Source organism: Diadema antillarum, unplaced genomic scaffold (assembly GCF_040938485.1).
Source record: "Diadema antillarum isolate AM-2024a unplaced genomic scaffold, OU_Dant_1.0 seq00001206_RagTag, whole genome shotgun sequence".
Taxonomy (NCBI): Eukaryota; Metazoa; Echinodermata; class Echinoidea; order Diadematoida; family Diadematidae; genus Diadema; species Diadema antillarum.
Window position 1 is genome coordinate 637,056 of NW_027271999.1, and position 13,316 is coordinate 650,371.

General features: G+C 38.1%; 1 protein-coding gene across 1 annotated transcript in view; it reads right to left on the reverse strand.

The window, feature by feature from the left end:
• Window positions 1-405: 405 nt before the first annotated feature.
• Window positions 406-13,316, reverse strand: part of LOC139744733 (tight junction protein 1-like) — an 86,097-nt gene continuing 73,186 nt past the window's right edge. The window contains exons 24-25 of the mRNA XM_071655156.1: window positions 1,412-1,555; window positions 406-656 (exon numbers count right to left, since the gene is read on the reverse strand). Of these exons, the coding sequence (XP_071511257.1) occupies window positions 556-656; window positions 1,412-1,555 (245 nt within the window). The 3' untranslated portion in view covers window positions 406-555. The remainder of the gene's footprint in view (window positions 657-1,411; window positions 1,556-13,316) is intronic.

Sequence of the window (13,316 nt, forward strand, 5' to 3'; positions counted from 1 at the left end):
ACTGGGCGATGACGTACGATGGAATGAATAGAGATATAGAATACCAATTCTGGGAATACAGTGTTAGTACTTTATCCTGCATATGACAGAGATGCGCTAAAACTCCTGCTCATTTCCAAGACTGAATGCAGTTTCGACCAGCACTACTACAAAAGATACACACACCACATTGTACTCTGTACACCTGTACCATCCTATCTTGCAACACTCTCAGTATGCATTCATACGAAAACTTTGGTAACGATTTGCTGGTAGTGTCCAGATGATGAATTCATTATCCATCCAGTCAAGTACTTCATTTTTTTTCCTTCTTTGAGAAAATTACTGGATGGAAGGTCTGTTTCTCAAAGTAAGATATACATATATATAATTATAGCGAGAGGGGAAAATATACACGGGCAACAGGGTCATTGGTTACTATGACACGCAGAGTTTCAAAGAGCATACTTAGTGGTCAGATCGGATTGGATTTTTATTTTGTTCTTCTTTGTCTTTAATATGCACAGAGTGTAGTGTGGTCTGGCTGACTAGGATCCGGCGGCGGCATACTTTGGTCTAAAAGTGGTCTACCATGACAGAGACGGTCTTAGTGATGGGCTTAGCCTTGGCGCCTTCCAGTCCGGGGATGTTGACGTTCTTCCATTTGGCTGGTTCCCCTGGTGAATGAATGAATGAGAATTTTTTGTTTGTATGTTTGTTTGTTTTTTAGTGTACAATGGAAAATTGTGAGGTGATGACAAGATCAGCTCACTTACAGTGTAGTTGCACATTCATATTAAACGTTTGAGAACTATTCTCAGTGGCGGATCCAGAAGGGGGCGCACTGGGCGCACACCCCCTCTTTATTTTTCATTAAAACAAAAGAAATAAAAAAGAAAAAAATGGGGGTGTGTGCCCCGCCTATAGTTTTGTAAAGGTGCCTCCCCTTTGCGGAATTCCTGGATCCGCCCCTGATTCTGCTAATATTAGCGAATCTTTGAAATGTCATAACTTCCTATTTCTAATCTGATTTTGACAAAATCAGACCTCCCAACCTTTCTGACTGAAAAAAAAACAGGGATGATTTTGGCTCAAAAATAGGAAAGAAAGAGCAGTTCCCAAAGGAGTGTGTAGTAAAACTGTCAAGAAAAATAGGGAACTCCTCTTGAAACGAGAGCTGGGAATGGTCAAAATTCAGATCATTTCCTCCAAATTCAGAATGGTTGGGAGGTCTGCAAACTTTTCATTGTTTTGCTAGTACTTTTTTTCTTTTTTTCTTTTTTTTCAAATGAAGTATTTTCAGGTCCAGAATTGTCTTTTCACTAGCAAATGGTTTCTTGTCAGTGCGAATATAACTGATATTCTTCCCTTCCATGTTATGGAATCAATATTAGGGGAAGGGTATGCCAATCTTCTCTATCGTTTGTCATACCTTGGGCAGCATCGCTGGATTTGAGGTTGAAGGACCAGCCGTCCTGAGTGTTGGATGCCGTGTGGGGAAGCTTCAACTCCACTGGCTTCAGGAACTTGAGGCCGTGGGGCCCGCACATGACCAGAGGGCTCAGCAGTGTCTCACCTGCACAGATTAGAGGTAATATGGTTTAAACACTCACTCGTGTATATGTAGTTGGTCACTATAAAGACAGTTATGAAACATACATTTCTAGATATTGGCACTTTTGAATCATTCAAAATGTTTAACCATCAAATGCTGCATGCATATGATTTGTTATGCTTATTTTCTAACCCCTGCTCAAGAATGAAATCAACAAGGCTGACCATCACATGTAAACAATGTCAACAAAATTGATGTTATGGTTTAGAACCAGTCAGAAGTGTATGAGATACTGTAACCATTGCACAAATCTTCAATCTGAAACACTTTCATGTTCATACTTTTTTTTCCTCATGAAAAAAGATGGTGATGTTTTTTGCTTTTACTGATGATAGTTCCTAAATTGACGTATAATGAATCATTTTAGAAAGGTTTATATCATTCTACTTTCAAAGTTGTATACAGTTCCGCCTGCGATCAACATCACAGGATGAGCGCGCTCATATGCGCTCGATTACGCTCAGTGCGTGGCGATCACTTGCGCGCGCGCTCATCCTTGTTTACAAATTTGAACACGGCGTTTCATCGCATAGCCACAAATCGTAAGAGCGCCAGCTGTTGGCGTACTCGCGAGTAGTAGTACATTGTTCCCTTGTTCCGTACGTGTACGAACACGTGTATTCGTCCGTCCACTGTCATTCTATAATCTTGCGTTTCAGTACACGAATGCTTTTATTTGTGTGTGTGTGTGTGTGTGTGTGTTGCGTTCAATTGGCCCCTTCTTTTCCATTTTTCTTTCGGATTTGTATTTTACTTTTGCTAACTGATGGTGGCCAATTTACACCTCATATTATTTCTGTCACCAAAAAGGAAGGTCAAATCCTCTTCCTTTTCTCGCATTAAAGTCGGCGCGAGAGTACTCACTTGTTGTTTTAAAGTTCGTGTGACTTTTACCGCTGTTATTCTCAGTGTCTGTTAATTGTACTTTCTTCGTTCTTGCACTCGCAGTACGATTGCGAGCAGATGCACACACACAATTACGCTCTTTGCAAAATCGACAAGATAATCATAATACTAGTAATATTGACAAGAAAGCGTGTCAGAAATGCAACAATAATAGATTCGGTAGCAACATTTCGAACCATCGCTCTTACCATAACCATGCAGCGCTCGACACTAACGGTGGCTAAAAACGCACATCGGGCCACCAAAATTTTGGAAATGAAGATTTTCCCCCAGAATAGTCGGATGTTTGCCTTTACTTTTGGAAGTGAACAGCTGTAGCAATCGGCTCCGTCAGAACCTAAAATAAATGTCAGATGTTTGCTTTTAATTTTGGAAATGAATAACGGTAATATTCGATTCCGGCCGTATGATAATAAAATAAAATTAATGTCGGATGTTTGCTTATACTTTTGAAATCGAATAATGATAAGATTCAACTCCGTACGGTGCTAAAATTAAAGTCAGATATTTGATTTTGCGTTCGGAAATGAATAAGGATAACATTCGGCTCCGGAAGATGCTGATATAAATGTCAATGTTTGCTTTGACGTTCGGAAATGATTAAAGATAATATTCAACTCCGTAAGATGATAAAATAAATGCCGGATGTTTGCTTTTACTTTCGAAAGTTAATAGCAATAACATTCGGCTTCGGAAGATGCCAAAATACATGTCAGATGATTGCTTTTACGTTCGGAAGTGAATAGCAGTAATATTCTGCTCCATACGATGTTAAAATAACTGTCAGATGTTTGCTTTAAAATTTCGAAATGAATAACGGTAACATTCAGCTGCTTTATGTTTGATATTTGCTTTGACGTTCGGAAATGAATAACAATAATATTCAAACTCCGTATGATGATAATGTCTGATGTTTGCTTTTATGGCCGAACGTAAATAGCAATAACATTCAGCCCCGTATGAATGTCGAATTTTTGTTTTGGGCATTCGGAAATAAATAACAAAAATATTCAACTCCGTACGATGATCAAATAAATGCCGGATGTTTGATGATAATGTTCGAAAGTAAATAGCAATAACATAGCTCCGGAAGATGCTGAAAATGTCAAATGATCCCTTTGACGTTCCGAAATGATAACAATAATATTCAACTCCGTACGATGATTGAATAAACGTTGCATGTTTGCTTTTTTATGATAACAATAATATTCAACTCCGTACGATGATTGAATAAACGTTGGATGTTTGCTTTTACTTTCGAAAGTATAGCAATAACATTCGGCTTTGGAAGATTCCAAAATACTTGTCAGATGATTGTTTTTGCATTCGGAAGTGAATAGTAGTAATATTCTGCTCCATACGATGCTGAGATAACTGTCAGATGTTTGCTTTAAAATTTCGAAATGAATAACAGTAACAATCAGCTGCTTTAGATGGTAAAATCAATGTTTGATGTTTGTTTTGACGTTCGGAAATAACAATAATATTCAAACTCCGTATGATGATAAAATAGATTTATATCTGATGTTTGTTTTTATGGTCGAACGTAAATAGCAGTAACATTCAGCTTCGTATATTACTAATGTCGAATTTTTGTTTTTGACATTCGGAAATAAATAACAAAAATATTCAACTCCGTACGATGATCAAATAAATGCCGATGTTTCCTTCTACTTTCGAAAGTAAAGAGCAATATCGTTCAGCTCTGGAAGATGCTAAAATAAATTTTGAACGATCCCTTTGACGTTCGGAAATGAATAGCAATACTATTCAACTCCGTACGATAACAAAATAAATGTCTGATGTTGGCTTTTGATGATATATTATGTTCGAAAGTAAATAGCAATAACATTAGCTCCCAAAGATGCTATAACGAAATGTCGAGTGGGTCCGTTTGACGTTCGGAAATGAATAACGATAATATTTAACTCCGTACGATGAAATGCCGGATGTTTGCTTTTATGTTCGAAAGTATAAATAGTAATAACATTAAGCTTCGGAGGATGCTAAAATAAAATGAAATAAAATAAAATATGTCGAATGCCCATTTGACGTTCGGAAATGAATAACTTCAACTCCGTATATACGATGATAAAGTGAATGCCGGATGTTTGCTTTTATGTATTAAAGTGAATAGCAATAACATTCGGCTCCGGAAGATGCTAAAATAAGATAAGATGTCGAATGATTCCTTTGACGTTCGGAAATGACTAACTATACTCCGTATGGAACGATGATAAAATAAATGCCGGATGTTTGCTTTTAGTAAATAGCGATATCACTCAGCTCAGTTATAGATGCTAAAATAAATAGAGGATGTTTGCTTTCACGTTCGGAAATGAATAACGGCAACATTCGGCTCCGTAAAGGTGCTAAAATAGTAGAAAATGTTGGATGATTGCTTTTACAATCAGAAATGAATAACGGTAACTTTCGGCTCTTTATACAATGCTAAAATAAAATTTAAATGCCGGATGTTTACCAATGTCTGCACAGTATGTTCCCATCAATTTCTCATTTCAAAGCAAGTTTTGATCGTAAGGCATCAACTTTTATAATAATCTATAAGCCTATTTGCTAAATCTTAGAACTCAGAATAAACGGTATACGATTGAACGGTTAGACGTGGGTACCTGTATCAATTCAGGATACTTATTTTCTACAGCGTATTATGTTAAGTAGGACTGATTTAGTTTTTCTTATGTTTTCGTGATTTTTTTTTCTTTTCGGGCCACCAGATTTTACTTTCGGGCCGCCAAAAACTTAATCAATGATTTTGGTAACCCGATCGGGCTATATCCCAACCGATGATAGTCGGGCCTACATTTTCACTCTGACACTTGTTTTCAGATTTTAATTCTAAAGTTCTTGTACATGTATTTTTCACTGTGCAAAGTACGATAGCGAGCAGAAGCACGCAAATGCGCTCTCTGATTTCTCGACAAAATTATTAGGTTTAGAAGAAAGTACTAAGGTAATTGAACAAGAATCCGTTGCAACATTTTTAACAACAATCTGGGCTCCGTTTCATAAAACTTGTCATCAGTGACAAGTTGTCATAGATGTGACAAGCTACTGAAATCCTTGCATCTGATTGGCTGAGAGCAATTTTGTCATAGAAATGTGGCAGATGTCACTGATAACAAGTTTTATGAAGCGGACCCCTGATCATTATTGAATATTATACACCTTATTTTATGACACGTAATTCTTTTTTTAGATTTGACTTCTATATAGCGTTAGTGAACGTTTCTTTCACTGCTCATGTTCTGACTACCAGTAGGCTGTTTTACTAACCCAAAGGCCTATGTGTGTGTGTGTGTGTGTGTTTTGTTTTGTTTTGCTTGTTTTGTTTTTGTTAATAGCACAGTACGGCAGCGAGAAGATGCGCGCAAGTGCGCTCTCTGCATTCAGTGGCCGACAAAATTATCAGGTTGAGAAGAGAGTATTGAAAATTAAAGAGAATCCGTAGCAACATTTTCAAAAATTGCTCTGACCATGATTGTACACCTTACACTATTTTTTGTGACACGTGTTTTCCGATTTACTTCAAGCGTTCATGTTTCTTTCACTGTTCATGTTATTTTGAATGTCTGTTTCACTTAGCCATGTTGTGTTCTTTTTTTTCGCGCATTATACGGTAGCGAGAAGATGCGCGCATTTGCGCTCTCTGCATTTTTGACTTCCAGTAGATAATCAGCTTGAAAAGCAGACACAAAAAGCTATCAGAATAAAGCATAAAAAATGACCCACATTCTGTAGAAACATTTTGAGCTATCGTATTTACTATTACAATAGTATATTATTCTGTATGACAATTGTTTTTCATATTGCGATTTTGATGTAGCTTTCATTGGTCATGATGTTCTGCATGATGTTGTTTACTAACCCATATCGGTTCTCAGACGCGAAGCAATAAATACGATAGCGAGCAGATGGCGCGCGTTTGCGCTCTAGAGTCTGTATTCTCGACTAGGACTATCAGCTAGAGAAGGAGACGTTAAGCCTGTAACGATATTGAACAAGATTTCGTAGAAAAAAGGTATTTTAAACCATCGCTCTGACCATGTAATAGTGGTTTTTTTAAAACTATTTGATTATGACACTCGAAGTCAGATTTTCATTTTAACGTTCGTGTTTATACTTTCATTGTCCATGGTGTTCTGAACATCCGATTCTGTTGTACTAACCGGATGTTGTTCCTTCATATTCCGAAGGATCGTTATTCCAAAAGTTAGTCAATCCGAAACACACAAAGTCCCTATGCCTAGAAATGAAAAAGGGTTCGTTAATCCGAATATTTGTGGCTTTATTCCATATGTTCGTTATTCCGAAGGTTCGTTAATCCGAAAATTAAATAGAGTCCATAACGAACCTTCGGAATAACGAGCCTTATTTTATTTTCGGATAAACAAAATTTCGAAATAACGAATCTTATTTCATTTTCAGATGAATGAACCTATACGGAATAGCAAACCTTATTTCATTATCGGATTAACGAACTTTCGGAAAAACGAACCTTCCGGAATAACGAACTGTAACCGTACTACACATTGTATACTATAGTGACCCATAACGGTTCTACGACAGCGAGCAGATGCACGCATTGGCGCTCTTTGCATTTCCGACAAAATAGTAAGATTGAGGAGAAGCTTTAAAGAAATCGAACAAGATTCCGTAGAAACAGTTTGAGCCATCACTCTTAATATATATAGCTTTATTATTTTGTATAACAGTCGTTTTCAGATTTTAATTTTATCGTTTGTGTAAATTTCACTGTTCATGGTATTCAGAATGTCATACTGCATCCGTTCTGACGTGCAGTGCAAACGCGATAGCGAGCTGATTCATCTGCATTCTCGACAAGATAATAATCAGGTATAGAAAAGAGAACATTAGGAAATTGAACAAGTATATTCCGTAGCAACTTTCTAAGCTATCGCTCTGACTATACCTGCATAATATGAAAGTTGTTTTGACATTTTGATTTTAACGTTCGTGTAACTTTCACTGTTCATTGTGTTCTGAATATCTGTTGTGCTATATGCTAACCGATATCGGTTGGACGCGAAAGTACGATAGCGAGCAGATGAACGCAATTTGCGCTCTCTGCATTCTCGACAAAATGATTTGGTTAAGAAAGTACAGAAGTAATTTAACAAGAATCCCTTGCAACATTTTCAACAACGCTCTGATCATATAATTATCATGCACCTTGTTTTGTATGACACTTGATTCTTTTTAGATTTCACTCTTAGCGTTCACGTTTCTTTCACTGTTCATGTTGTTCTGACTCTGTTTTGCTATCCCATAATAGGCCAGTGTGTTTTTTTCCGCGCAGTAACGGTAGCGAGCAGATGCGCGCGTTTGCGCTCTCGCATGCATTTTGACTATACAATACTGATAATCAGCTTGAGAATACAGTAAATAAGTTATCAGAAGAAAGCATTAAAGAAAATGAACAACATTCCGTAGAATTTTTTTCAGCCATCGCATTTACCATTGCAATAGTATATTACAATTGTATTTTATATGACAGTTGTTTTCATATTTTCATTTTAAAAATTCGTGTAAACTTTCACTGTTCATGATGTTCAGCGACGTTGTACTACTACCTAACCCATATCGGTTCTCAGACGCGAAGTACAGTACGATAGCGAGCAGATGGCGCGCGTTTGCGCTCTCTGTATATTCTCAACTATTATTGTAGATAATTAGCTAGAGAAGAAGGCATTAAGCCTAAAGATATTGAATAAGATTCCGCCGTAGAAACATATTATTTGAACCATCGCTCTGCCCATAATCTAGTAACAACCTGTCTTAGCGGCCACCTGTCGATAGTGGTCACCTACTTATAGCGGCCACTAAAAAAAAAAAAAAAATCCCCCGCACGAAATTGCTGCTATTATATATACTAGTATAGACCCACTTGGATTGGTATCCAACTCTATGAGTATAACGACCCCAAGGGCCTCTCTTATAAAGACTTGTGATAGAAATCAATCGCAAGTTTTTTGAGAGCTTCAATGCAAGTTGCGATTGATTTGGGGACTTGTGATTGATTTGAAGGCTTTGTAAGACGGGGCCCAGGGTAGACCCTATTGCGGTCACCTATACACAACGCGGCCAGCGGCCACTCATTTTGCATCCCGTGGTGAATATAGGACGCGTATAGTGTATAATAGATAAATAAATAAATAAATAAATGAATAAAATAACTGAACCCTTAAATCAGACAGTAATACGTTGGCTTTTACGTTCATTGCGTGAATTCTACCGAGTTCTTATAGCTCAGTCACAATCACACAGCCATGATTGACAAAATTAATGCAACACTATAACCGTCGCCGTGAAATGCCGTCTTTATACCACTAACTTGACTATAACAGATTTAGGCTTTGGTATTAATATGAATAGATGCTATACACACAGGCAAAGACAGCTCCCAATAACATCGTAGAATTTGACTATAATGCCGACTATTTAAATAGGACAATAATTGGGCACTTGTCTGGGTATTGCTTGTTGCTTACGTCGTCAGCTTCGCACAATACAATTATCAATAACCTCAAACTCATTCGTGAACCCCATTCATGTACACCGGTGGTACGAATCAGTGCAGTTCCTCCGGTCTGAAATGTTATAATTATCAAAAATACTGAAAAAGAACAGAAGTAGGCAAAAACTGTGACAACAACAACAAAACCCCCTCCGAAAAAAACATCAAAAGAAGTAATTTTGAAAAAAAAAATCCCCATAAAATAATATAATAGCTGCACAAGCAAACTTATTTCTTGTTTGTTTGTTTTTTATTTTAGAATAACGTGCGGTATCTTTCATACGATTCAAGTCCTGAAATTCAAAACGGCAGCCGACCTGTCGATATCGGTCACCTGCGTTGTATAGCGTATACTAACCCATGTGTTCTCAACTATTACGTTGAAAAAGGACATTAAGAAAATTTAACAAGATTCGTATAGCAACTTTCTGAACCATTGCTCTAGCCATACAATAGTACTTTTCTCCTTTTATCTTCTTTTTTTACTCTGCATATTCCTTTCACATTTTGATTTTACCGTTCTTGTAATTTTCACTGTTCATGGTGTTCTGTATATCTGTTGTATATTCATATTTGCATTGTATAACAATTCTTCTGTGATCCTATCATACGTTATTATTTTGAAAGAACTGGCCTCGAATATAGCCTGCACGCTATTGCCAGTTCTTTTTTGCTAAACTATATTTCAATTATCTATTGTTGTGACTTTGTTCACGGTGTTTGTTTGTTTGTTTGTTTGTTAGGTGAATAAATTTCATTTAATTTCATTTCGTATCGGTACTTATAGACGCGAATACGATAGCGAGCAGAAGCACGCAATTACGCTCTCTGCATTCGCGACAAGATGATTTTGTTGAGAAGAAAATATGACTAATTTAACAAGAATCCGTAGCAACATTGTACACCTTAGGTTGTATGACACTTTTTAGCGTTCCCGTTTCTAGCACTGTTTGTGTTATTCTGACTGTTTCTGGTCTGTTTCACTATGCGCGCGCAATCAGTATACGATAGACTTAATCGTTTCGGAGGTGACAAGATTTTGGCAACACATAGGCAACCAAAGTACATTGAGACAATACAGTTTGTGTTTCCCAGCTGAAGAAAGTATCATGCTTTTCTGTGAACTTGAGGGAAAAATTGCGTTTTCAAATGTTTTTGTTAAATAATTTTTCCATCAATTTCACAGAAGGTCCCGGACACAAATTGGTCTCAAATAACCTTATAAGGGACCGAAACTAGTAAGGGAATATAAGAAAGCAAATTATTTCCTTGAAATTATTATTTGAGTGTTTCCACAACTTCTGTGGTTACACATTGTGAAAAACACACCTCATCCAAAGTATACTGAGATAGAACTACAAATCTTGTTTAGTATACTGTTCCCTTACCTGTACTGGGGACTTCGTTCCTCTGTTTACTTTAGTTGTTATTGTTACATTACTACAATAATCTCAAATTATCCTACAATGTAACAAGGTTTCTTATTCCGAAGTGAATTAAGGTTCGTTATTCTGAAGGTTCGTAAACCCGAAAATGAAACAAAGCTCGTTATTCCCGGGAAGGTTCGTTGCGGACCCTACTGTATTTCATTTTCGGATCAACGAACCTTCGGAATAACGAACCCGACGTCCCTAAGGCTGCGTTCACATAGAAGTATTCGCTATTCGCTATTCGCTACAGTATTCGCTATTCGAGCACCGAGTACATCGCCATCACCCGCACCGTCAACTCACCATCCCATGCAGTGAGGATTTCTTCCTCCTACATCCCACATCCCAGCAAATCTTCTTAACAATTTCTAAACTGCATCAGAATGTCAGTCTGCATGCTTATTTTTGCTAAAGGGCAAATCCAGACCAAAATTGTCATTATTTCATAAACGAGAGACGGTATACGCTGCAAGAAAATTGAACAAGCTCGATTCCCACTTTGCTATACTATTCGCAGCTATTTGGTACTTTCGAATAGTGCCCTCTTAATATGTGAACCGGTGTGAGGAAATCCTATCGTTCGATTCAAGCTATTCGCGTGCCCTCGAAAACGAGCCCCGAATACCCGAATAATAGTAGTATACATTTGTACTTCTTATATGTGAACGCAGCCTAATAGGACCTTTAAAACTGGCGCTCTCCACTGCCTGCATCATTGCTTGCATGGTACGGTAACTCTACTACTACACATCGACCACCCTTTTTGAAACCGACCACTAGTTTTTGGCGCACAGCAGAACGCCTAGTGTGATTGAGGGTACCACCTATCGTCACCCTAAGGATCTGCAGCTTGTTTATTCCAAAAGTATAAAACAAATTCGCCTAATTTTTACCTCAAATATGCCATAAATACCGCAGTTTTGAATGTCGTGACCGTCACCTTGATTCTGAATCTCCGTAGTGAAATAACGCAATTTTAGTGCATGCGATGCATTTTCTTCGCGCGTCTAAGCTTGAAAGGGTACCTCACGATCGGCCCCCCTCTTTCCATAGGTAATACACGTGAATTTCACAGTCATATATGCGTCGTTACTGAGCGGATGTGTAATTGAAACGTGTTTAGTTTGGTTTGTAAGTTCGTTTTTATTGTTTTGTAGCTAGTGGCACTTAATGTAATGTCAATGCATTTTCTTAAAAGCTTCGTACAACACGGTGGTCAAAACAGCTAGCTAGCTCGGTTTGTGTGCATTGTCAATACAAAAATAGAGGTCGATCCAAAAAAGGGGAGCGATACCGCGGGGAGCTGATTGAAAAGAGGGTACAGTACTCGAGTTCGACGTCGGTATTTGTTTTTGCATTGAAACTACGAATTGGAAAGGGATCAACAGCATATGATAGTGCTGGATTTTGTCCATCACGTAGGTCAAGTTTTTACGTTAATTTCAGTGCTAAATATTCTTATCAGACAAATAACAATGAGACGGTAGATGAGTAGTAGGACCAACTCTACATTGCCACTTTTATGCGCATTAAACCCGAGACAACAACGAGGTGGGTGCACTGGTGGACAACGCAAAGGTTCCGTGTAGTACATTGTATCTAGTATAGTACGTACACCGTACCAGTGTACTAGTGTAGCGTCTTTATCGACAACAACAACGCACGTGTGTCAGACTGACTTCCTCGAGGAGCTCTGCCGCCTCACCCAAATCCCCTCGGTTTCTTTCACACACACAACAGGCATGCATGGTGGCACGTGTCCTTTCATTTCACACACACACACACACACACACACACACACACACACACACAGAGTCGAGCGGCGGGCGCTGGGCCGCCAAGACATCAGCAGGCGGCTAGGCTGTCTGTGCAAAGAACACGTGTGTGATACCAAATCGAAATCATTCTGTGTGAGTAGCAGCAAGGCGCGAGTAGTGTGTGTTGTGTGTGTGGCATGGAGCCGTGTATGTGAACTGCGAGCTAAGTAGTAGCTTCTTTTCTGGCCATATCCATGCGCCATACAACGGAGGAAGAAAAGAAGCGGGCCGGGTCGCGCAGACGCGCGGGCGGGCCGTCCGAACTTGAACTCGAACTGAACTCGTACAGTAGCTCGCCCAAGCAAGTTCATTCCTGGTACCATGTACCACTCTACTTGCTTACTTTGTACGTCAGGAAGTTTTACGCTTGTCAGTAATTGTGTCACAGCTCCAAACTGTACCAACTGCTTTATTACATTGTATTTGTCGAGATTTATGGTACAGTAGTTATGTAAGTAATTGTAACATAACAAAAACAATTAAAGTAAACAGAGGAACAAGTCCCCAGTACTGGTAAGGGAACATTTTACGAAACAAGATTTGTTGTTCTATCTCAGTATGATTTTGATGAGGTGCATTTTTCTTTTATTACAATGTGTAATCACAGAAATTGGTTAACAACACTCAAATTAATTTCAAGGAAATAATTTGCTTTCTTATATTCCCTTACTAGTTTCGGTCCCTTATAAGGTTATTTGAGACCAATTTGTGTCCGGGACCTTCTGTGAAATTGATGGAAAAATCATTTAACAAAAACACTTGAAAACGCAATTTTTCCCTCAAGTTCACAGAAAAGCATGATACTCTCTTCAGCTGGGAAACACAAACTGTATGGTCTCAATGGAACTGTAAAACGCGGTTATGATTAGTACAAAATAAAATGTAAAGAAAAGTATGAACCCTCCGTTATGAATAACTATAAATGACAGGTAAAAACTGAAAGAACAAATTCGCTTCGAAAGCGAAAAGGAAAAGAACGCATGCCTATACTATAGTAAGTAAACAAACAT